This window comes from Cololabis saira, chromosome 6 (assembly GCF_033807715.1).
Source record: "Cololabis saira isolate AMF1-May2022 chromosome 6, fColSai1.1, whole genome shotgun sequence".
NCBI lineage: Eukaryota > Metazoa > Chordata > Actinopteri > Beloniformes > Belonidae > Cololabis > Cololabis saira.
In genome coordinates, this window is record NC_084592.1 from 39,803,827 (window position 1) to 39,830,568 (window position 26,742).

The window sequence follows — 26,742 nt, forward strand, 5'->3', positions numbered from 1 at the left end:
TCAGATCCTTTCAAAACATTTTTTCTCCCAATCTTCCTCGACCGTCCCCTTGAGAACACCTTTATCTTAATCCTGGTACTTTTGAAGAAGTTTTATGCCCGTAAAAATGACACATTTAACAAAACTGTGTTTAAAAGCCATTGGATGAATGATTTCAGACGCCGAAGAAACAAAACCGTCCACTTTGTTTGGGTCCGCTTTGGTCTGAAAATGTGTCAAAGTGAAGGTGAAACTATTGCTCTCAGTTTTTGTTTAGTTGTTAACGGTGTATAATAATCATCAGCGGTTATAAAGTTAAGCTGGTCCTTGAAGACCCGACTGTCTACAAACAAACTGCAGATGAGGGAAACACATTTGATTTCGTGATTTCGTGATCGTGATTTCGTTCACTAACAACCTGCTTCAAGAGGTCACTGTTTAGAAACTTAAGTTTGCATGGAAGCACAACACTGTGGGGTATATATCTAATAAGACACAACCTGCAATAGAGAAAAACGAGATAAGAGATCTAACTCCTCCCCATAACAGCGATGAACAGACGTGCAAAGACGTGTTTGAATTCGATGACCTCATGAACCCGGTTAAAGAGACATTCTTTTAATGTGACTAATCAACACAACTTCTAAGGTCTTGGTGACATGTTTCGGTTCAAATACAGCAGAGATACGTAACAGCAGCTCCCTGTTTCTTCGCAGCTCCATTAAAAGCAGCGTTTTCTGGTGGGTGGAGTCAAGCACTCAACTTTTCTCCACCTCTTTCAGGAGCGTTCCTCTTCTGAGATCCGTCACATAGTCAACTCATGCAGACAAATGCTTTGGCTGGAGATTCAGATGAGGAAACTGGATAATATTCATTGGGTCTGTGATGTCACAAAACCCTGCAGATCTGTTCACTGGATGACATGTTCTCAGACATGGTGGCCCCTAAGTGGCAGGCTGTTTTACATTCAAGTATTGTATCTGGGAGTCACCAAAGACACCGAAATATAGTATTTGCTCTTTCTTGTATACAGTTTTTTTTTCCCATAATATTTCAAATTTAACAAGATTGTGCAAAACAGAAAAAAGCTACTCTGAGAAAAAAACGTGCATCATTTGGGTTACAGTAAGTGTGTGTTTCGAGTTTTAACGTCTTCAGGTTTGAGAGTCTGAAAATGTGAACTATTCCTTTATATCTGCACTAATCTATGTTTCCAGCTGAATGTAGACACTTTTTTTTCTTAGTCCTCTTTTATGTCCTTGATCCCTCGCACAGCTTTCCATCTTTCCCTTTTCCTCTCTCCCCGCACTCTGACACACACACACACACACACACACACACACACACACACACACACACACACACACACACACACACACACACACACACACACATACACAGAGTTGGGCTGTGCTCCTGTAACACTGTGAATAAATCATAGTAAAAGGTTTCTGAATAATGCAGCAATGAGTCCAGACTGCAGATGTGTGTGTGTGTGTGTGTGTGTGTGTGTGTGTGTGTGTGTGTGTGTGTGTGTGTGTGTGTGTGTGTGTGTGTGTGTGTGTGTGTGTAAAGACAGTACATTTGCCACGGTCGAAGTAACTGTTTCTGATTTACCAATAATAAACTCTCAAACAAAGCCAACAACAGTCCGTAGCGTGCACGCACCTGCTTGCTCGGAGCAGTCTGATGGTGATTATAAAGACGTTCGTTTATAATTACGCAGCAGGAGGACCGTTTAATCACCACACACATGTTCAGCTCTTTTATTACATTCAGACTCTTTTGTATTGTTGTTTGAAGAGGAGGCGGTAAAACTCCTCAGCTTCCTCCACTGACAGAATTATTGGGTTGTTTTGGGGATCATCCATTTGCTATTAATTTTTACCGAGTTTTGATTAAGAAAAAATCCTGGCCAGCTCATTTTGTTCAAGGAAAAAAAAAATCAAAAAAATCATGGAAGGACGCTGTGTTACCAGAACAGCTGCTGCCACATTTTCACAATGCAAAATGAAGCTGAGGTGGAGGAAGACGTCGGTTTCTCCTGACCTTTGTGGATCTTCTATGACATTGTCAGAGGAAATGTTAACATGTTGTGCAGGAGCTTCTTTGAAGGATATCTGGCAGGCTGAAGATGTATTGGTGTAGAAGAGCTGCAGTTTTTCAGTAATAGGGCAGGCTTTCCCATTTTCATGCTTGCATCCTTCCTCACACTTCAAGAGGCCAAGCACACAGTTTGTTAGCATGTTGCTTTGTTAGCTTTGGCTTAACGTGGTACGACCCAAACCTCAACAGTTCGGGTCGAATCCATAGTAGACCTGGAATAGAACAAGAAATATAGGTTCAGGTTCAGGTTATTCACAGCTGGAAGTCAAATTTAATTCAGTTTTATTTACATTACATTTTACAATAAACACATTATTTACATTATTCACCAAATCAGGACAAACGTCAAGATATTTCAACAATCTAGTTCTATTCGTCCCAAATTAGACCAATTAATACAATAATAATAATTATTGCATCCCTAAGGAAACCAAAATTAGCATCAAAACCTTTCTTGGATCCGATCCCTTGTCCTGAGCAAGCACCAGGCGACCGTGGAAAGAAAAAAAGAGAAGAAATGTCTGGCAGAACCAGACTTCTTCTGCACAAAACTAGTGTGTAGAGTAAAATACACGTTTTAGTATTCCATGAATGTCCTGCATGTTTGGATGTTTCCCTACTTTAAAAAGCCTGATTCAAGTAAATTGGTCAATAACAGAGTTCCAGAGAGAAATCCAATGAAGAACACTGACTTAGACGGCTGTTAAAACCTATATATGTCAGGTTGAAGCTAAGCAGACAGGAAGAAGAGAGCTCTAATCGCGTGAAATCTGTTGAAGACAGATGTCGAGATCAAGATATAAACCTTCACCTGCAGGTTAAAGGCACCAGTGACAGTGCAGCAGGGTTTAAAACAGGGGTCGGCAACCCAAAATGTTAAAAGAGCCACATTGGACCAAAAACACAAAAAACAAATATGTCTGGAGCTGCAAAAAATGAAAAGTCTTGTATAAGCCTTAGAATGAAGGCAATACATGCTGCATGTTTCTATATTAGTTATAACTGGGGGAAGATTTTTTTTTTCATCATGCACTTCAAGAAAAAAGTCGAAATGTCGAGAAAAAAGTCAAAATTTCGTCAAAAACGTCGAAATGTCAAGATTAATATTGAAGTACGATCTTGAGAAAAAAGTCGAAATGTCGAAAAAAAGTCGAAATGTCGAGAAAAGTCAAAATGACGAGAAAAGAGTCGAAATGTCAAGAAAAAAGTTGAAATGTCGAGAAAAAATTCAAAATTTCGTCAAAAAAAGTCGAAATGTCAAGATTAATGTTGAAGTACAATCTTGAGAAAAACGTCAATGTCGAGAAAAAAGCCAAAATGTCGAGAAAAAAGTCAAAATTTTGAGAAAAAAGTCGAAATGTCGAGATTAATGTTTAAGTACAATCTCGAGAAAAAAGTCCAAATGTCGAGATTAAAAAAGGAAAAAAGAAAAAAGGAAAAAAAGAAGAAAAGGAAAAAGAAAAAGAAAAAAATTGTTAAACATTTTTGAAAAACTCCAGGAGCCACTAGAGCCACGCTAAAGAGCCACATGCGGCTCTAGAGCCGCGGGTTGCTGATCCCTGGTTTAAAAGGACCTGTGACTGTTAAATATCACAGAGACGATTACACGCTCAACCTCAGCTAAGAGAGCAAACTGGCCACAAAAGTCCACGTCACCACTGTGCTCAGGTACACTGCTGCTTCCACAGATATCTTCCTCTTCAGTTGGAGTTTGTCTCCTTCACATGTTCTTCCTCTACCCTGTCCTGAACATTCTGCACTTTTCATCCCAAGATTTGATTGAATAAAAGACAATCTTCTCAGCCAATAGATCATCAGCTCCACTGACACTGAACGTTACCGCCTCCCTGTGGATGCTCTGGTTTTCCCTTCGCAGCAACATCTCAAGATGATTACCAGTTCATGGGGTTCAGCAGATCCGTCGTGACTAAGAAGTTTAATTTCCTGATGTTATTTCTGATGTTTTCTGTACGTCAGTTCTGGTGAACTGGAAAAATGCTGACAGGAAGAATGAGTGGCTCGTTGAAACTTGAAAGAGAAGAATCAATAAAAAAAGACTGGTAATCGTCATGGGGTCTTTGTTGCAGAGTCAGAGGGAGGATGCTGAGCTTGATGCCTGCACTTTTACACACAATGTGTTTCATATGTTGTCACTTCATCAAAATCTTCCACGTTTTCCATCTTCTTCTCTATAAATACCTTTTAAATGTGTCAGTATCAAAACTCTCACGGCCTGTTTTAGACAGTCAAGGGATGTTTGTGTTAACAAGTCGTTCTGGCTCAACCCCAGATTAATTATCATCACATGGTCACTATGAGTCAGCGTTGGGAGGGATGTTATTCAGCAAAATTAGTGTGTGTGTGAATGGATGACTAAGAAAGACATTGTAAAGTTTGTAGAACCTAGACGAGGTTAAAAGGTACTGCATAAATGAACATTCAAATCCTTGAATGTTCTTTATTCCCGGGTTACTGTGGTAAATATAAACATATAACTTAGCCAAACTGGTCCTACAACTATTGAATAGTTATAAGACCGATCTTATAACTATACTAATATACACTCAGCTCGTGACAGGGTAAATGACCAGGGGCCTCATTTATAAAGCTTGCTTGCGCAGAAAAAGCGCCTGAAAGTTGCGGAAGCCACCTTCTACGCAAAGCCTCGGATCTAAAAAGAAAAAACTAACCGAAAAATCTGCGTATCTCTACGGCAACTAGGACCCTCCCGTAAGAATGTACTTAAGACACGGGGAACTGGCGACGCATGCTGTGAGGTGGTGAAATGAAGCCAGATGCATGTCATACTCTTAATAATGTCATCACATATCACAACATATGTCAGACTTATAATAAAATAGTGCTGATAACGGAGCAGGCGGCGGGGGGGGCGGGGATGTGGGGATGGCTGCCGCTCCGAGCCCACTACTCCACGCCGAAGAGGAAAAAAGAAAGTTTTCTGATTAAAATAAGGACAGTTGGACTATATAACAATTGCGTTCATAAGGGTAAAGTTTAAAAAAAATAAAAATTAAAGAAATAGTCCCTTCTCCCCGTGTGTGTCTGCCTGTCATACACGGGTACGTGCGCACATGTTGTTTACTTTTAAGCCGGAATTATGGTTCTGCGTCACACCAACGCAGAGCCTACGCCGTAGGGTCCGGCGTAGGTTGCGCGTCGCCGCGTACCCTACGCCGTAGGCTCTACGTTGGTGTAACGCGGAACCATAAATCAGCCTAGAGCAGCTCTGAGGGGAGACGGGAGGGAGGAGAGGGAGCGGGGGTGCCGGGCCGCCGTCCCGAGTGTCTTGATGATTTGCTGAGCCTACCGTTAGTTTTAAAACTGTAAAAAGTGTGGGGGGGGGGGGGGCCTGCAGGAAGCCGCTGCGCATGCTCAGCAGGCTCATTCATATGCAAAATGATTCCATTTTTGGTAGAAAGTGGGCGTGTAGAGGGCGGGATACCAGGCGGATTCACGTGCGCAGCCTTCAAGCTGGACTGTGATTTATAAAGAGAACCTTACGTGGAAGTCTGCGGGCACGCGGTTTTATAGATCCGGATTTTTTTTTGCGCCCGCCATTTTCGGCTTTTGGGTGTACGTGCACTTTTAGTATGAATTCTACGCACTCCATTTTAAATGAGGCCCCAGCTCTCTTTAGTCGTGATGTGAGAAGTGTTGTCTAATTTCCGTATGTTGCATGTCTAGATGGCTTGTTCCATTGGAGCGTGTGGGTAATTGTCCAAGTACACGATATTGACGTTGGATTGCATACAAGTAAATGATATAAACAGTAGATATCTGGTGTTTTCATATTTGAATCCCTAATTGTGACTTTATCTTGTAGACTAATGGGCTCAGTGGGAGGCTGTGGGGAGGGGGGTGGGGGCAGCGTGTGCAGTGAGACATCTACACCAAGCGAGTCATCTGTGTGTTTATTGATCAACATTTCTTTCATTAATGGGACATGAACTTCAGTTTTAGTCTGGTTTCAGCTTCAGGAGATCAATGCTGTTCAGCGTTCAGTTTTTCTGGTGAACCAGTTCAGAAGGGAGACAGCAGAGGTGAATGGAGAACCTGTCGGCTGAGTCCTTGTGAGGAAAGAGCAAGATGAAACATCTGGCTCGACTCTGGCCAAATACCACGAAATCTACTTTCCGTGAACTTGTAGGCACGGTCAAAACATCAGAAGGTGTTAGTATTGACTTCTGTTCCAAACAGCCACAGTAAGTCATGATGAAAACCCTGCTGTCATTGAGATAAAGGTGTGATTGTTATTTAGATGTGTAGAAAATGGCACCGAGTCCAGTTCTGTCAGAGGAACCCATCTCCAAACAGTTTGAAGGGAATCTGCTGGTTTCAGATGTTTATGCACCACAATTAACCCTCAACAATGTTGGACGGGGATTCAGGTGCAGTTTGATGGTCTATCAAACACTTCATCTGCTTACACCTTAAACCATATCGATAACTGTGTTAGATCTTATCTGCTTTGAAGCACAAAAACACTGAAAATAATGGGCTGTCCAGGAGGCGCATTATTTTTTTGGCAACTTTCCTACCAGATGTTAGGGTTTGCTTGGCTTCATTTCCTGTTTTATTTTGAAATTCTTGGATTGACGTTTTAGATTCTCTCTTTTGTTCTGTTCCCACGATAAACACCTGCAGACAATCAGTCATTACGCTCCTTCATTTTTCACCTCTCTATGTTTAGACCTCCAGTTTCCAGATTCTTGTGTCCAACTTTCCAGCCTTTTCACCTGATCTTTGTGGTCTAATAGATGGTCTTTGCCTTTTTTGTGTTTGTGTTTGGCATTTTACTTTGCTGTATGTTGGTGTGGATTCTGAAGCAAATATAAAGAATTTGAATAGAATACATTTGGACTTGAGTGTTAAGTTTTTAAACCTGTGTTTGTGCACCAGCTTTGATATTTCCTTACGATACATGCAAGCTGCCCGCTCCATAGGCATTAATTCACCCCATGCTGTAAAAGATGCTGGCCTTTGAACTGAATTCTTGAAATCTTTCTTTCTCTGACCACAGGCTGGTTTTCCACTTTGCCTCAGTTTTAAATGAGCTTTGAGAATATGGTGCTTTTGGATTGTGGTCACACATGGCTTCTTTGCAGGATAGAGATTTAACCCGCGTTTGTGAACGCCATGGCAAACCGTGTTAGATGACAGTTTATGGGACTGTTCCTGCACCCATGCACCAACTTTTACTGGAGAATCAGACCTGTTTTTAATGTAGTGTCTCTTGGGGGCTTGAAGATCAGGGGCATCCAACGTGGAGTTCAGGCCTTGTCCCTAGCAGACAGAGATTTCTTCCCGTTCTTGGATTCGTGTGCTATAGGTGATGAAATATTCTGAAATTGTTTTACAGTTTGTAGATGCAGCTTCTCACAGATGGGTGAACCTCTACCCATCTTTAATTCTAATAGTCTCAATGATCTCTTTATATATCCAATTATGTTACTGATTGGTTGCCAATTAACCTAATTAACTTCAAGCTTTTCCTCTGGGATTTATTTTTTCCCCTGCACCTTTTACTATTCCTGTCCAGTTGTCCATAATCCAATTTTTTTTAGATGTGCTGCTGCCATCAAGTTCAATTTTCATGTTTTATCTGCATTCATCCTTGACGTATTTTTTTGGTACTACCTGGTATACTTAATAATGAAGTGGATGTTTGAGGTTTGTAAAAAGGTTTGAGATTTGCAAATAATTGGATTCGGTTGTTAAGACACATTTTACAAAACATTCCAACTTTTCCTGGAAGTGAGGTTGTATTTTCCCCAGGATACAGTGTTGTAAAGCTACATAAAGTGTCTTTAGATGTAGAGCAGCAGAAAAGATGAGTCTATTATGTAGAAGCCTGGAGGGGAAGCAGGAATACGAACCAGTTAAGGACACGAGCTGCGTCTGTGACCTGGGGCAGCATGCATTATATAGTATAGGATGGATTAAGCCATGCAACTTTCATGCTGATGTATGCTCCTGGAAGGAGGACGAGTTCCAACCAGTTCAACCTGCCATACAGCCAGCTTTGTAAAGAATACATCCCACATGCTCATGATGCTTGAGATATGTTTCTGTTCCACAGGTACAATGGGGTCTGTAACTTTGGCTTAAAAGATTAGATTTTTTTTGCTTCTACTACAGTTTCTGTTCTGGTACTACATAGTAAATATGATCCTATATTCAGTACTCGAGTTGAGGGGGGATGAGGGGGGATGGCATCCCCCCTGAAATAAAAACAGTCAAAATCATCCCCCCTGTAAAACTGCCATCTCCCCTTTCCACCCCTTATGTCATGTCATCAATGAATGTGGTTTTACTCCTATTTCAACATTTAGAGTCATCACCAGAAAAATAACACAAGAAAAATAACATATGACAATTTTCACCTGTTTCAAGTAAATTTTCACTTGAAATAAGTAGGAAAATCTGCCAGTGGGACAAGATTTATCTTCTTATTACAAGCAAAAACATCTTGTTCCACTGGGAGATTTTTCTACTTATTTCAAGTGAAAATCTACTTGAAACGGGTGAATTTTTTTTTTCAAGTGATGAGTCTTGTTTTAAGTGTAATGAGATTTTTTTTTACTAAAATGAGACATTTTAACTAGAAATAAGACAAATATTCTTGTTAAGATTTTGAGTTTTTGCAGTGATGCATTTTACTTATCCTGTGAAGGACAGAGGCATATTGATAAGTTCAGAAAACTGTTTTTTATTGTTGTGTTTTGATGTATTTGATGTAAGCCCAGTGGATATTTAAAGCTTACAGAAGGCTGTATTTAACTGCTGCTATGTCATTCTTTTCTGTCATTGTTTTGGTCATTGCTATTTGTAATATATTATATTTGTAATCAGCACAAATTATCTGTCCCCATATGATTAAAATCCACCATCCCCCCTGATTTTATTTTACAACTCGAGTACTGCCTATATTCCTCAAAACTATCTTTCCTCACTGTGCTTCTTATTGTGGTACTGTTTGGTAAAAAAAAAGTCTGAGGTAGCAGCAGTATTTTCAAAGTAGGGAAGTTAGTAATGCTTACTTTCAGTTGACCTGATGGGAAATACTGAAGTGAGGCACATGGCACGAGTATTTTGTTTCAGATCTCCTGTTTTTCAGGTGCGTCAGTCCTCTCTGAGGTCGTACATTGGTGTGGTTCCCCAGGATACGGTCCTTTTCAATGACACGATAGGCAACAACATTCGCTACAGCCGAGCTACAGCCAGCGATGAGGAGGTGCAGCGAGCCGCCACGGCCGCCGACATACACGCCAGGATACTGGAGCTGCCTCAAGGTCGGGCTCTCCTGTGGGTGTGCTGGACTTTGACTTGAATGAGGTGTATAATGGAGACATGAACAAACGTGGCTGGAATGTGTCCCTGCAGGTTATGACACAGAAGTAGGGGAGCGAGGCTTGAAGCTCAGCGGGGGCGAGAAGCAGAGAGTGGCCATCGCTCGAACAATCCTGAAGGAACCTCAGATTATACTGCTGGATGAGGTGAGGCTGCAGAAGTCACAGTGACGGATGAAGATCTCATTCATTACTTATCTAACATGTGAAAATATGCACGTATGTGAAAAACGAGCTGCAGGTGTCGTTGCTTTAAACAGCAGTCAAGTGTTGCAACGTTCGTGTAGCTATGTAGATGGAAGGTGTAAAACACGGCTGAAGCGCATCATCGCTTATATAAACAAGGCCATTTAAAGTGCATAACTTTTCACAGAGAGGGATTAAGAGCACAGATGCACGACAGATTCAATAGTAAAAATATGCACAGAGTAAATAAAAGAAAAAAATGAGATAAAACAGACTAGGACCGACAGAGAGAAAATTCCAACCAGAAGGGTAATTCATCACAGACCAAAAGAAAAAAGATCACACTTTTTTTTAAGGTCTATCAGAAAACGTCGAAGAGACTAACTTAAAATACAAAATACAAAAGCAAAAAGTAACCTTTTGACGCCTTTTGTGTGAAAGGCTCTGTAAGTGCTCCTGTCTCTTTAAGAGTGTCCTCCCGTAAAAGCTCCACCTGCTATGATAAACCAGGTGATTAAAGCAAAATTAAAGTGCAAGAATTACACTTCATATTCCATAACCAGCTAGCTCGAATAAGAGATTGTGTTATTTATGAAAAATGAAAATAATAGTTGGTGCAAATGTGTGAAGGTTATCTGACCAAAATCATGAAGGATCCAGTGTAAATAAAACAGAATGCACTGAGTTGCACATCTCATAAATTCCTATTTTAGCAAAAATAGAGTAAACAACACATCAGATGTTGAAACTGGGACTTTTTGTCCTGTTATAGAAGACATGAGACTATTTTAAATCTGATGACATCAACATATCTCAATTAAGTTGAAATGGAGGCAACGCTGGAAGGCTTAAAGGCTGGAAAAGTAATTGGAAGATCATTTAACAACTTATTGGGTTTGTTGTCAGCAGGTCAGTAACATGAGTCCGTCAGATGTAAAGATTGGCAGAGGTTCACCCATCTCCGACTAACTGAAACAGCACGGTCTCTGCTTGCATTCAGACGAGTGCTACACAGCTGATATTACTTTGCTTCAGCGTGCAGATGGGTGATGACCCTAAACATACCATGAAGACTCTCACTGAACCCAGAAAAGGAGCCTTTTCAGTTACTGAGGACAAAACTGAGGGCAGAAAGACCCACAAACTAGTCTCCACTAAAGATGGCTGCAGTGAAAGTTTGGCATACTAAACAATTATTACCCAAAAGGCTCCTGCCTACCTTCACTCCCTCATCCAGAGCTACACTCCCTCTGGAAAGCTCCGCTCAGCCAGGAAGACGCTTGGTGCTTCCACCACAACGTGGTGTGAAATCAGTAGTCAGACTCTTCTCTTCCATTGTTCCCCGATGGTGGAATGACCTACCAAACTCTGTCCGATCTGCAGGGTCTACTTTTGAGAGCAAGCTAAAGACTCAGCTCTCTAAGGAGCACTTCTGTATCTAGTAAACTTCTCTGCTCATCAGAATTAGATAGAAGATTCGTCCAGCTCTTTGCAGGACTCAGCACTGAGTAAGCTGCATGCACTTATGACAAGATGATATTATGATGTCTTTTTAGATGTAACTTTTTTGTATAAAGGGACTGTTGTGTTGGGCGGGGGAACAAAATAAATGAATAAATAAATACAAATTCTAGCACTGGCATGGCAGCACCTGAACTCCAACTGTCCAACTGAACTCACAGAAGTCTGACCAGCACTTATCCAGCTGGACCCTCCTATGTGATTCCTTGCTTGTGTTTTTCTCTCAGATGTAAGTCGCTTTGGATAAAAGCATCTCCTAAATGACAGTAGTAGTAATGCAGTGGTTGTTTTTTCAGGCCACTTCTTCACTGGACACCCAGACTGAGAGGAACATCCAGGCTTCGCTGGCCGAGGTTTGCACCAACAGGACCACCATAGTGGTGGCACACAGGTGACATTGCTATCAAACACTCCAAGATTACACAGTTAATTTAGTAAAGTGTGGAACCTGAAAGGAACCGACGCATGTTTGATTATCTTTAGAGGAAAAGGGCAGCATGAGGAATGAAAGGTGCCCTGCTCTATTGTTTATGAGATGACAGCCGTCTGTCCCACTGCAACTAAAGCAGCAGGAATGAAAAGGCACCAAAGTGGGAGTTAAGGGGATGAACGGAAACAAGGGACGTGGTTAAAGGAATACAGGATTAGAGTTGACACAAAGAAGAAGGATGGAGAGATTAAATTAAAAGACGATTTCAGGACGTAGGGTGATGCGTGATGACATGTCAGCAAATGTGTCGTCAGGGTGATATTGAAACAGACTTGAAAGGCTCTGACACACATTTAATAAAAAGCATGTTTGAATTTTATGGCTTTTTCACCCATGTTAATCTAAAAAATTACATACCATATACGTATATAGCATTTAAACTTTTCGAAGCACAAGGAGACATGCTGAATACATGCTGATAATGACTATTATTAGAATCAGGTGTGTGTGATGCAGGGAGACGTCTAAAACACGCAGGACAGTGGCTCTCTGGGACCATAGACCTCTTCTTGTTGGCAAGAACTGAATACAGCCATCAACGGTAAAAATAGGAAAACGGATGGAACAACCAAAGTGCCATTCTGTGGGGGGTGCTGAGTGAGTATGGAGTCCGGGGCCCTCTCCTAAGGGCTGTCCGGTCTCTGTATGATCGAAGCAGGAGTCTGGTTCGCATTGCCGGCAGTAAGTCAGACTTGTTCCCGGTGCATGTTGGACTCCGGCAGGGCTGCCCTTTGTCACCGGTCCTGTTCATAATTTTTATGGACAGGATTTCTAGGCGCAGCCAGGGGCCGGAGGGGATCCGGTTTGGGAACCTCAGGATTTCATCTCTGCTTTTTGCAGATGATGTTGTCCTGTTGGCTTCATCAGACCGGGACCTCCAGCATGTGCTGGGGCGGTTTGCGGCCGAGTGCGACGCGGCAGGGATGAGAATCAGCACCTCCAAGACCGAGGCCATGGTTCTCGACCGGAAAAGGGTGGCATGCCTTCTCCGGGTGGGTGGAGAAGTCCTGCCTCAGGTGGAGGAGTTCAAGTATCTCGGGATCTTGTTCACGAGTGAGGGAACAATGGAGCGTGAGATTGACAGGCGGATCGGTGCAGCGTCCGCAGTAATGCGGTCGATGTACTGGACCGTCGTGGTAAAGAGGGAGCTGAGTCGAAAGGCGAAGCTCTCGATTTACCGGTCAATCTACGCCCCTACCCTCACCTATGGTCATGAACTTTGGGTAGTGACCGAAAGGACAAGATCGCGGATACAAGCGGCCGAGATGAGTTTCCTCCGCAGGGTGGCTGGACGCTCCCTTAGAGATAGGGTGAGGAGTTCGGTCACCCGGGAGGAGCTCGGAGTCGAGCCGCTACTCCTCCACATTGAGAGGAGTCAGCTGAGGTGGCTTGGGCATCTGTACCGGATCCTCCCTAGGGAGGTGTTCCAGGCATGTCCCACCGGGAGGAGACCCCGGGGAAGACCCAGGACACGCTGGAGAGACTATGTCTCTCGGCTGGCCTGGGAACGCCTCGGACTCCCCCCGGAAGAGCTGGAGGAAGTGTCTGGGGTGAGGGAAGTCTGGGCATCCCTGCTGAGGCTGCTGCCCCCGCGACCCGGTAACGGATAAGCGGGAGAAGATGATGATGATGATGATGGATGGAACAACCAGGCCGGGGCATCGGCTGAAACCACCGTGCCTCAGCTAACGTTCCACACATTAGCTGTTTTAGCTTAACTTACCCCGTGCTAACCTATGATGCTACCTAACCTCACCTTACATGGAATCATGTAACTAGGCTCGCCACCCGTCCCTTGAAATATGGAATTGTTACGTAATTGGGAATTAAAAGTTGCGTTCTGTATTGAACCAATACAGACACATATTATGCTCTTATTTATTGATGTCATAATATACAGGTGAAGGTCGGAAAATTTGAATATATTGCAAAAGTTCATTAGTAGTAAATTCAGCTCAAGGTGAAACAAATATATTATTTCCCACTACATTCAAAGTGAGATATTTCAAGCCTTTATTTGTTATAATTTTGGTGATTATGGCTCACAGATAAATAAAAAATCTCTATATTATGAAATCAATAAACAATTCAATCATCAAAATTATAACAAATAAAGGTTTAACACGTCTTGCTTTGCATATAATGAGACTATGTAATGTATTAGTTTCACCTTTTAAGTTGAATTATTGAAATAAATTAACTTTTACACCATATTCTTCACCTGTAGCTATATTATACATCCTGGCTGATGTGGACATACATAGCATAGGAGGATATTTCAATTGCTAGTATGGTTGTCTGTCTGTACAGTCATGCAAGTTCAATGCTATTAAGGCACTTTAAACTTTAAATCAAAGCATTTTGTTTTATAAAATAAATACATTCCTAAGCATTTTAGAAGTTCTGGGGATGTCCCTTTTTTTTGTCGCCTGCGCTGCTGAAATCGGGGCGTCCCTTATTTCTATTTCTGAAAGGTGGCAACCCTACTGGTAACATAGAGCTGAAATGTGGATCGTCAATCTTGGGTTGACCGGACCTACCCGCATAGTCCGTGGACCATTGGACAGTAGCCTAGACGGCCAAACTAGTGGTCTGGTTAGTTGCCTAAACAGTCCAAGGTGAAGGGGATTTGACCGGAGGACCTGACTGCCAGTGAGGAGGCAGTCTGGCTGGTCTTCTTCCAGTCAGCTCTAGCTAACTGGGCTAACAGGGAGTGAAGATAGCTGCCTTTTCTAAGCTTCACTCCGGGTCAACCCAGAACCAATCTCCACCAGTTACCAGTTACAGCGAGACTTCGTATTTTATCTTTACATTTCTTGATATATTTTGCAGTGAACTGCTGTAAGATTAGTTGTATAGTGTTCACATCACAGTTCTAGTCTCTTGTGGTCCAGACTTTATTTGAATTGAGCTGTCGTCTCTCAGTGGGATGACCCAATAGCTTCTTAAATGTTCAATAGTAGCAGCAGATGGAATCCGCTCCTGGGACGTGGACCGTCTGTGGGATGAAGTTTGGCTTTAAATGAAATGAAAGCACACAAGGACAAGTCACGGTGTCAGCTTTAAATCATCTTTTCATCAAGATATGGGTTGGGGTTACTGTTTCTTTTGAAGATACAAGAAGCTGATGAATTTTAATCTGCAAACACCTCCCCCTGCTGTGAACATCCTCTTCTCACAACTTCAATGAGTTAAACTTCTTTGAATATCAGATAAATGTAAGAGAAAGCTGTGCTGCAGCAGAAACCCGATTGACTGATTACACGGTTCTTTTCCTGCAGTATTCAGATACTTTTAAATGTCACTCTTTAATTACCAATAAAAAAAAGTGTAGACTAAACTATAAAACCAGATAAGGGGTCACCTGAAGTCCTCTGAACTTTTAAAGCGTGCAGGAGACCCAATAACTGTGAAAAAGACTAGTTTAAACCTACATAGGTTCTCTGCAGTTGCTCATATGACGAAATTGAGTAACTAAGGGAAGATGGTGAATCTGCAGGAGGGACAAACCTGTCAGGAGCTCTCCATCAATCAGACCTTTACGCCGGAGCTGCTGGATCGAGTCATTTGTAGAAGCTGAATCCCGGACCCCACCGGGCCAGTGACAGCGACTCGCAGCCATTCATGGAGGACGCCCAGAAGTGCCATGGTGCAGTTTAGAAATATCTAAGACACAACCATCGTCTCTGCTCCACTAAAGGCCGATGCTGAGTCTGTTTTACCATTTGACCGCGAACAACCCATGTCGCTTTACAGACAGATGAACGAGCTGGAAGGGAGTCGGAGACGAGAATGACGAAGGGTATCTGGTCAACCCACCCCCGCCAAAAGAAATCCACTGTAAGAAGGCTGTAACTCGTGTAATGATGTTACATGAACCCAACAGTTCAGGGCTTTTAGGAGAGGATTGGAAACACATGAGAAGAGGCTCATTTTATAGGTTGAACATCACATTTTATTTGACACCATTAGAAATGACTACCGTATTTTCTGGACTATAAGCCGCATCCACTCTATTTAAAAAAAAAAATAATAATAAAAGATATACAAGCCGCACCTGTATATAAGCCGCATCCGCTCTATTTAAAAAAAATATATATGCAAGTCGCAGATATTTATGTTGTTAGATTAGATATTTACTACATGTACAGAATGATTTTGAACTGTAAATGATGTACATGTTTGTACCTAAATAGATCCTTTCCTAACAGTGTCTTTTAACACGGCAGCAACTGCTGATTAAAACTGGACAGAACCAAGAGAAAATAACCAGTATTTATTTATCTATTTATCTGTTTGAAATCTGCTTCTACCTACTTCTATCTGCTAAAGAAGAAGTAGCGTATTCTTCTTTGCATTTATTTTGTCTTAGTTTTTATTCTAATTCCGGTTAGCACTCCCCCTAGCGGTGGAAGAAAAATCCACAGAATAGCCGCACCTTTGTATAAGCCGCATGGTTGAAAACCTATGAAAAAAGTAGCGGCTTATAGTCCAGAAAATACGGTAGATGTATTTTCGGCATCATTTACTGTGATGAAGCAGCACCTGCAGAGGCACTCCTTCCTTTTAAACATTTTAAAAACAGAAGATTTTAGGCACTTTTTAAATGTTGTGAGCCTTGACCAGTCTTTAATATTCTTCCTGTTCATTGTAATGTCTCTGACCTAACCTTAAAAACAGGACTTTGGTATCATACCCTGAGAAATATGCCTCTATGATTCACTGAAAAGCCTGAATGGATGGAGGGGGGAAAAAAAAAACTCGTTGACATCTACTGTCTCTGGTGAGAGATATTTCTTCCTGTGACCGAGGGTTTCTATCAAATATTGAAGGAGGCTGTCCAAAGATAGCCTTCTGTGACATTAAAGCACTGTGGTAGTTCAGCTGAAGCTCAAAGTGACACTCATCAGTTTGGAGAGGGATGAGCAGAGCCCAGTCTTCTTCCTTTTTCTGTCATTCTGCAAAAGTAGTGTGAATGCAAATGTGTTTTCCTCTGGGAGCAAGGGAAACATGTCCCTACTTTTTCCTCTCAAATTCAAACTTACACTTCTAAATAAATGAACAAACAACAGAAAACTGACAATTCAGGAGGTATCTCCAGCTATCCACCTGGTGGCTGCTTTTCTTTTTCAAGTGAAATTGTGAATCCAGAGGCGAGAGCCATTTAGATGGCTGAGCGTGGGTGTAATCAGAGGATCATCAGGGAGTTGTCATAAATATTATCTTTAATAATTTACAGAAGGGTTCATTCAGAGTTCTCCAACCCTGAATGGCATACTCAGCTGTGTGTCTGCTGCACATGTGTTATGGGGGGGGGGTGAAGTGTGTTTCTGTTGAGGATTACACTGGAACGGTTGTAGTTTTTCATTTTTAAAGGACAGCTGAACATGTTTAACATCCAGTCATTCTTACAAACAGATACAAAGGCCCACGAGAGATCCGCTCTTCATTCTGCCTCCACTCTCCAGCTGTGCATTCACAGTGATCATACAGAGCTTCCATGTTCCCTCCCCGATGTGTGCGCTCTCAAAGAAGCATGACAGCATTCTGCAATCTAAAGAGGGTGACTTTACTCTACTCAGTGGTCCACTGTCAACGACTGGGTACTTTATTCCGCTGGTGTTTGGTCTGCTGTTGGGGGTGCAGGAGGGAGATGAAGGCACCGCTTCAGGAGGCACAACCAGGTCGCTAAGCGCGGCAACAGGGTTTGTCCATTAGCATGTGTCTCAAGTTGAGGAACAAATTTGATAGCATGGCCAGTGAAGTCAGCTCGCTTGTTAAGAGACTAGTCGTTCCGACACCCAGCCGGACCAGGCGCTATGCTAGTTTGCCTCTCGCTGTCCCCATGACGGACTAATTTCATCCTCTCTCCAGATGTTTCAGCCACCTCCACACTCCTGCTATGCCTTTCCAAAATGTAATTTTACGCAGCAAGCATTCTGCATCTGATACTGCCTCTGAAGGAGCAACGGTGACGTAACAACCGCTGAAAGAAATGTCCCACTGTTCCGCCCTCCATGACACGTTAGGTGCACTGGCTGCATGAGTGGGACCTCCCAGTTTCTGTCTCCTGATCTTCCCATCTTCTCACCCAATCTCTGGTTTAGGTCTTGGGCCAGTTCTACATGATGATACCAGATGAAACCAGAGAGGAAGTTACTTTTTATTTTTTATTTTAAAGCTATTAATGAGATCCAAGGCTCATGTTTTTTGATCAATGTATGATTTGGAACATTTCAGACATTTGGACTAGAATTTGATGTTGGTGCGATGGTATTAGAATTTTTGGGACAAATTCTTTTAAATTTTCACTGATTTTGCTATAGATTTCTGGTGTTTAGGTCATTATCCTGCTGCATTGCCCCCCTTTGGACTAAGGATTCGTGGCACATGTGGTGGCTTGTTTACCTCTAGAATGAAGTCCAACTCCTGGGCACCTCTTAGTTGGGCCGACATTTTTCGAATGACTTTTGGAGTCTTAAATTAAATCAGTGTTAAACCATGTTTAGACTCCTCAATGTTATAAAATTTCAGGCCAATCTGTAAATTCCCTTTTCTCTGTAAAACCTTGGAAAAAGTATTTTTCTGCCGGCTGATATCATTTTTTGATTAGCACAATATTCTTGAGGTGTTCCAATCCGCTGCAGTACTGAGTTGGCACCATTATTTTAGTGACGGTCTTAAGCCACAGGTTGTGGTCACTGTATTGGTCTTGGTTCTCTTGGACTTAACAACTGCCTTTGATACTATGAAGAATCAAATCCTTTTGTCTCGCCTGGAGAATGGTTTAGGTATCCAGGGCGGTGCTTCGGATAGGTTCAGGAACACCTCTCAAGGAAGTTGTCCAGGAGTCATCCGATACAGATGCCCAAACCACCTCAGCTGACTCCTCTCAATGTCAAGGAGCAGCGGCTCGACTCCAAGCTCCTCCCGAGTGACCGAACTCGCCGCTTGTATCTGCAATCTTATCCTTTCGGTCATTACCCAAAGTTCATGACCATAGGTGAGGGTGGGAGCGTAGATTGACTGGTAATTCGAGAGCTTTGCGTTTCGACTCAGCTCCTTCTTCACCACGACGTTCCGGTACACCGACCGCATAACTTCAGACGCTGAACCGATCCGTCTGACAATCTCACGCACCATCTTTTTCTCACTCGTGAACAAGATCCCGAGATACTTAAACTCCTCCACTTGAGGCAGGACTTCCTCTCCCACCCGGAGAAGGCACGCCACCCTTTCCCAGTGGAGAACCATGGCCTCGGTTTTGGAGGTGCTGATTTTCATCCCTGACGCGTTGCACTCGGCCTCAAACCGCGCCAGCGCATGCTGAAGGTCCCGGTTCGATGAAGCGAACAGGACAACATCATCTGCAAAAAGCAGATATGAAATCCTGTGGTTCCCAAACCGGATCCCCTGCGGCCCCTGGTTACACCTAGAAATCCTGTCCATAAAAATTATGAACAGAACCGGTGACAAAGGGCAGCCCATGCACTGGAAACAAGTCTGACTTACTGCAATGCAAACCAAACTCCTGCTCCGATCATATAGAGACCGGACAGCCCTTGACAGAGGGCCCCGGACCCGATACTCACTGAGTGCCCCCCACAGAATGGCACGAGGGACACCGTCAAATGCCTTCTCCAGATCCACAAATCACATGTAGACTGGTTGGGCAAACTCCCATGAACCCTCGAGCACCCTGCGGAGGGTATAGAGCTGGTCCAGTGTTCCACAACCGGGACGAAAACCGCATTGTTCCTCCTGAATCCGAGGTTTGACTTTCGGCCGTATTCTCCTCTCCAGTACCCTGGCGTAGACTTTCCCAGGGAGGCTGAGAAGTGTGATCCCTCTATAGTTGGAACACATTCTCTGGTTCCCCTTTTTAAAAAGAGGGACCACCACCCCGGTGTGCCACTCCAGCGGCACTGTCCCCTTCTTTCATGCAATGTCGCAGAGGTGTGTCAACCAAGACAGCCCTAGGACATCCAGAGACTTGAGGTACTCTGGGCTAATCTGATCTGCCCCCGTTCCCTGCCACCGAGGAGCTTACGAACTACCTCAGTGACCTCGGCTTAGGTGATGGACAAGCGCATCCCAGAGTCCACACTCTGCTTCCTCAATGGAAGGCATGTCAGTCGGATTGAAGAGATCCTCAAATTATTCCTTCCACCATCCGACGATGTCCCCAGTCGAGGTCGACAGCTCCCCACCTACACTGTAAACGGTGTTGGCCGACCGAAAGTCTTCTTCCATGGCCTCACCGAACTCCTCCCAGACCCGAGTTTTTGCCTCCAGGACTGCCCGTGCTGCGGCTTGCTTGGCCTGCCGGTACCTATCTACTGCGTCAGGAGTCTCACAGGCTGACATGGCCTGGTAGGACTCCTTCTTCAGTCTGACGGCATCCTTTACTTCCGGTGTCCACCACCGGGTTCTGAGACTTTGCATCCACAACTTCAAGCTGCTACGTCGACAATGGAGGCAGAGAACATGGTCCACTCGGACTCAATGTCCCCGGCCTCCCTCAGAATTTGTGAGTTTGTGAAGTTCTCCCGGAGATGGGAGTTGAAGATGTCCCTGACAGAGGGCTCAGCCAGACGTTCCCAACAGAAGCTCACAATACGTTTGGTTCTGCCCGGTCTATCCAACTTCCTCCTCCGCCAGCGCATCCAACTCACCACCAGGTGGTGATCAGTTGAAAGCTCAGCCCCTCTCTTTACCCGAATGTCCAAGATATACGGTCGAAGATCAGATGAAACGACAACAAAGTCGATCATTGACCTCCGGCCTAGGGTGTCCTGGTGCCACATGCACTGATGGACACCCTTATACTTGAACATGGTGTTCATAATGGACAAACTGTGACTAACACAGAAGTCCAATAACAGAGCACCACTCGGGTTCAGATCAGGGAGGCCATTCCTCCCAATCACGCCTCTCCAGGTGCCCCTGTCATTGCCCATGTGAGCGTTGAAGTCCCCCAGTAGAACAATGGAGTCCCCAGTTGGAGCACTATCCAGTACTCCTCCCAGGGACTCCAAGAAGGCCGGGTACTCCGTACTGAAGTTCGCCCTGTAGGCACAAACAACAGTGAGAGACCTTTTCTCGACCCGAAGGCGCATGGAAGCGACCCTCTCGTTCACCGGGGTAAACTCCAACACATTGTGGCTGAGCTGGGGGGCTATAAACAAGCCCACCCAGTCTTGCCGCCTCTCACCTTGGGCAACTCCAGAATAGTGGAGGGTCCAGCACCTTTCATGGAGCTGGGTTCCAGAGCCCTAGGCTATGTGTGGAAGTGAGCCCGACTATCTCTAGCCGGTATCTCTCAACCTCACGCACAAGCTCCGGCTCCTTCCCCCCCAGCGAGGTGACATTCCATGTCCCTACTGAGAGGGTTTTGGTCCAGGGATTGGGTCGTCAAGGCACCCCGCCACAACTGCTACCCAGACCACATAGCACCAGCCTTTCATAGTCCTTCCTGCGGATGATGGGCCTATGGGAAGGCGGGCCCACGTTGCCATTCCGGGCTGAGCCCAACCGGGTCTCCTGGGCAAAGACCCGGCCACCAGGCGCTTGCCTTCGAGCCCCAACCCCAGGCCTGGCTCCAGAGAGACGCCAATCAGGGCGACGTAACGGTCCTTGATTTTTCCTTTTCCATGATAAGCTTGTGAATTGCTCTTAGTCTGGCATGTCACCCTGTTTGCCATGGGAGACCCTACCAGGGGCCAAATGCCCCAGACAACATAGCTCTTAGGATCATTCGGGCAACACAAACCCCTCCACCACAATAAGGTGGCGGTTCAAGTGTATTTTTTTCCTTTGGCTTCTAACTCACTTTGAGACAGCAGCCTTCTCTGAATTTTAATTTATGGTAGGCTGACCCACTCTTTTAGATTATTGTATCTAATGTTGTTATGCCTTTCATTCACGGCAGACTGACCCGCTCCTGTTTAAGTTACATTTTAATTTTTTTATTCTTTTGGCTTTCAACCTAGTTTTGAGGTGTTGACTTTTCTTGTTATAAATGCTAGTCTGTTTTCTCCTTCTATCTTTTTCTTTCATCATCTTCTTTTAATTTATCTTAATTAATTTTTGCACTTTGACCAACTGTGTTGTTTCAACGTGCTTTATAAATGAAATTGAGTTGAGTAAATGGCCATCTGAAAAACTGTAGTTGTTGCTGCTTTTATATTGATTTATTTCATTGTATCAATAATTAAAAATATAATACGTATGGCATTATATTTAAAATAATTGTCATTCTACTTTAAGTACAAAAGGCTGAGTTTCAGTTTCCATTTTTCTTCTTGCCACCTATATGTTCAGAGGAAATTAACTCTGAATGTAAAAGATTATATTGGAAGATTATGTCATTGCACTTTGCTTTAGTGTCTGATATAACTGTGAATAATTTAAAGAAGAACCATGTTTGCATGATGTCACAGGTTGTCCACCATTGTTGGGGCAGATCAGATCTTGGTGCTCCACAGAGGACAGATTGCAGAGAGAGGAAGGTAAGGCTCGTTGAGAGTTCATTGGGTGTGTGCATGCTTGTGTGTTACGCCTGACGGACTCTGTGTCCAAAGTGTCTTCAAATTTGTTATCTGTAGATCAAAACCCCAAAGTTTGTTTTTGCCTGACCCTTTAACCTCCTATATCTGTCCGGTTGCCCAAGGCGCGTACTCACACATACTCACCATTTAGCTGCTGATGCATACGATCCTTTGATATTGGAGCTAGGTTTGAAGGTTTTCCACTCTCACACTTAATTTGCACACACACACACGAACAAAGGATAAAGCTGAGGTATTGATAAGAGCAGACCTGAGATTTGATCACACAAAGCTGCACTTCGTCCATCCCTCACTGCAGACCTTTTTGTGCCCCCCCGCAGGCATGTGCGTTGAACACTGACAAAAAAACCATTAATCCTTTGATTGACACTGTGATGTAAACACAAGAGCGACCCATTTAACCTCCGGTGTCAAAATACACCCAATTTCTGTAGGAAAACGTTGGTGTGTGACGTAATGCAACAGAGACTGGAGAAGAACCCATCTCATCTCATTTACGGTGAACCACTTTGAATCAGTCACTTCTTATGGTAAAGATTGTATACGATAGTAGCCCTGATGAACAAAAGGTTTTAGTCCAGTCAAATTCAGAAGAAGGATTTATTTGAAAAAGTGCAGAAATTACTACATTAGGTGTGCTGTAATCCCAAAAATCTTGAACAAAAGGCAAATGTTCAATGTAAAGAAATTCATTTCTTTTCAGCTGGATGAAAACTTTAAGGCACCAATAACTAGAAAAAATTTTTTGCTTTAAAAAAAAAAATCTTTTATGAAATGCATATAGCATGTCTGAACAGCACAGCTTCAAAGGCGTGTAGCAAATCTGTCAGTCTTGTTCACCCCACTCCTCAACAACCTCCTGGTTGGTGTGCTTTCTATCTCATTGGTGGCATGTGAAGCAGTAATGCTGGCTGAAGCCTTGAGCTGTTTAACAAAGTCCACTTCTAACTTCCAGTCAGTTGTGGTGGTGAGGAGCAGGCATTGCTCTGGGTTGCACTGGCACCTTTGACTTTCAGGAGCATTGTGGTCCTCAGCTTGTGGTTGCATTTGATGGTGTTGATGGCAAATGTTATGCTTCCAGCAACTGCCCTAAGTACCTGGTTGTGACGCCAGCTATAGTGTTCGTTTCTAAGGGCTTTTGAGTGGCTTCCCATGACATATTCCACTGTTCACCTTCTTGGACAAAAGGACTGTGACTCAGTTGTGCCCCATACATGGAGGTTTAAATGACTGGGTAGGACATCATAAACACCTTGATCAAAAACCTGATGTGGTGGAAGTCTGGTTTCCAGACATTGACGGCAGGTGATCATTCGTTGCTTCATGGTTTCCCATCTGGGCCAAGCTCCATGTTGTCTCATTTCCATCAACCTTGTACATCCTCTGTGCCTGATGTTGTTGGGTTTTGCCTTGAACATTGTTAACCCTAGCTGCTAAACCAGTAACCAGTGCCTGTAAACCTTGTTGCTATAGACCTCACAACTGCCCTGTGATCCAACCTTGATCCAGCAACCTCCAGAGATTCTTCTGTGCTCCATTTTCTATCTTTCACCTAGATACCTGCCAATGCCATCTTAGGTTCCCTGTATGCAGAGTTTTCCTTATCCTTGATACCATAAACTCTTCCGCAGAGCAACTAAGGGGGAGGTGCAGGATATTACTTTTCCTGCATTGATCTCCACTGCACAGACAGGACAAGCTATCTTCACAAATGACATCCAATCCTTCTCTCCAAGGCCTCCACTGTTGACATTACACTGCATATGCCAGTAGGCTACAGGATCCAGCGCAGATTAGTCTTGTCTGACTCAAGGTTTTAAGTTCTTTGCTGGTTTTCTGAATGGAGGGGAAATCTTTCAGGCTGAAGTCAAGACCTTACCTAGGCTTTTGACTGGCTGCTCTATGATGGATGGAATAGTGGCTCCAGTCAGAGAGAATCAGACTGTGTCCACTACTGTCCCCCTCCAGAGCACTTGGGTAATGGATTTCTGCTGGTTTGATGCTCATCCTTACTCAAAATGGTGAGCATCTCTTGGCCTTGGAGAATGCATTTGAGGCCCAGAGGAGATGTAATATTGAAGGTTCATCCACAAAGACTCTTAATGGTGGCCATCACAGTCCGGTCTTGCTCAAGGACCTCTTACACTCTACCACCACTGACTTGACGGCAAGCACAAAAAGAACGACTGACACTGAAATTGTGTAGCTTGTAATTCTTCCATTTTAAATCTTATGCCAACATGATCCAGCTGTGAGTCTTTTTTAAAGGTTTCCATAGTAATCTAGGATAAGGTCCATGTTCTTACTAGGAGCATGGTATTACTGGAGGGAAAGCTCCATACGCTTGTGCATGATGCACAAGCGTATGTATGCATAGCACATTCTCTTTCCTTTGCAGAGCCTCCCTAATGAGTTTTGTCACCATCTTGATATGTTCCAAGCAGCAAGGCCTCATGGGACTCCACCTTTCTGAACGGTGGCATCACAGTCGCTGTTTTCTGAAGAAACGCAATCAGTCATTGTGACAGAATACTGATGAATAACTTAACCTGTAACACTTAGAGGTGAGATGGCACTGAATCAGCTTATGTACTTGGAGTCCTTCTCCTATGGGATCAATACACCCTCTGTTCGTATCCACTGGTTAACAGCTCTGCCCCTTCAGATCACTTTCAGGATTTTTGGGCAGTGCAGTGTAAGGGACTCCACTGAGCTAATCTGGCCCCCTCCTGGACCTAGCTGGGTTCCTACATAATAAAATCTGTTTCAGCAAACTACAGACTTCTGATGGCCAGGTTGGGCTTAAGCTTCTGATCTCTCTCAGGCTTACTCAAGAAGTTGTGCAGAAATGTCGTTCCTTGAGCACAAAATACTAACTTTGCGTGTACCCTAATAGCTTTAAGGATTGGCGATCAATACAACATGCTTCACAGCACTTTCCTTCCTTTTCCACGGGTACCATTCTGCCCTGCAAACAGTTGAAAGCTTCTTTCTTGCACAAATCTGCGCAAGTGGTATGTTTACCTCTTCGGTTGCCTTCTTGTGCCACCTAAGGCAATTTCATGTCTGTGGGTCATAGGCAATACATTTTGGGACCAAATTTTGGACAGCCATTGTTAATGAATGGGTGGGTATAATAAGGCCTTCAATAATTAGCCTTTACATTGCTGAAAGGACATTATTTTAGAAAGAAATGCCTTTTTTGGAAGTTCAGGAACAATACCTGTTGACCCGACCTTGAGCTTCAGAGTCCTGTAAAAATAATCTTTAGTTCACAGACACAGGGAACATCTAAATGATCAACTTAGGCTTCCTCACTGTGAAGGAATTTATAAACCTTATAATATATAAGAGCATCCTTCCTCTGCACTTTACCTCTTGGCCACCTCTTCATTGCATCCTCCTTCCTACCCTCCACTCTCCTCTCTGTTACCCTCCATCTGTCTCTTTGTCCCTTGCCCTCTCTGAATGCAGCCTCTATTTCTGACCCTCTCTGTCTCCTTCTGTCTGCCAGTCCAGACAGTAACACATTTGTGGTTTTATTAATTCATAGTAAAGTCAGTTAAAGTTTAGTGTGAAGATTTTAGACGGCTCAACTTTGTTCTTAAGGCAGCACCGGTGTCATAAGCAATAAGTGACCAACCATCTGCTGTGCCTGCCCTTCTTTTCCTGTCTTATTATGAATGAAAATGTTCTTTTTTGTTAATCTTGCCAGTACAGTTTCGGTACAGTACATAATCAAGAAAATATGAATTAGATGATGAATTTGGAGGTTGTGATTTTAACTTTGTGGTGTTGTTTTGGCATGTCCTTCATGTGTCACTGCTCTGTTCAGACACCATGAGCTTCTGGAGCAACGGGGTCTGTATGCAGCCATGTGGAGGAAGCAACAGAAAGGTTTTGACACGCCAACAGAGAAACGGACTGGTAACTTTACTGAAGACACTTGATGCCAAGTTTGCACACATGTTCATTCAGTCCTGCCAGGAACATCTTTTTGTTGCTGTCAAAGTTCCAGGCAGGACTTTCATTTTAACCTGCCGCTGAAACACTTAAACTCCTGCCAGCTGTTAACTACAGAATGTATAGTTTGTGTTAGCAAATATTGGTTAACACATATGTAGTGAATATGACGGTCATAATACCAGAAATTTTACTTTAATACCACAGAAATTCAATGACATGTCAAATTCCCTATCTAAAGTCATAAATCAATGAATTAAAAGTATTTATTTCAAAAGAAAATACTTGTTCAAGACCCTTTTTTCACATGAGGTGGGGTTGGTGGTGGTTGAGGGTGGTGGTGAACGTTTGTTCTTTTGGGTGTGTTCATCTTTTTTTCCCTTTTGTATTTTCTCTTCCTTGATTGTTTCCACCTGAGTCTCTTCAGCCCGCGAGTAAAAGTATGTGTATACAATGCTGTCTCTCCTTGTTAGTCCATCTGTTTTTGCATTTCTTGTTTTGCAAAGTTTTTTTTTTTTCTTCAGATTGAATAGTTTGTTGAGTCTAAAGTCAGGTT

General features: G+C 43.4%; 1 protein-coding gene across 4 annotated transcripts in view; it reads left to right on the top strand.

Annotated features, from left to right (window-relative positions):
* abcb6b (ATP-binding cassette, sub-family B (MDR/TAP), member 6b) overlaps positions 1 to 26,404 on the top strand; it is a 51,483-nt gene extending 25,079 nt beyond the window's left edge. For 3 of the 4 annotated variants that reach the window (XM_061724565.1, XM_061724566.1, XM_061724569.1), the window contains 5 exons: positions 9,224 to 9,398; positions 9,490 to 9,602; positions 11,459 to 11,553; positions 22,095 to 22,163; positions 26,059 to 26,404. In XM_061724565.1, the coding sequence (XP_061580549.1) occupies positions 9,224 to 9,398; positions 9,490 to 9,602; positions 11,459 to 11,553; positions 22,095 to 22,163; positions 26,059 to 26,173 (567 nt within the window). In that variant the 3' untranslated portion in view covers positions 26,174 to 26,404. The remainder of the gene's footprint in view (positions 1 to 9,223; positions 9,399 to 9,489; positions 9,603 to 11,458; positions 11,554 to 22,094; positions 22,164 to 26,058) is intronic. The other variant, XM_061724568.1, reaches the window with a different exon arrangement.
* The last annotated feature ends 338 nt before the right edge of the window (positions 26,405 to 26,742 follow it).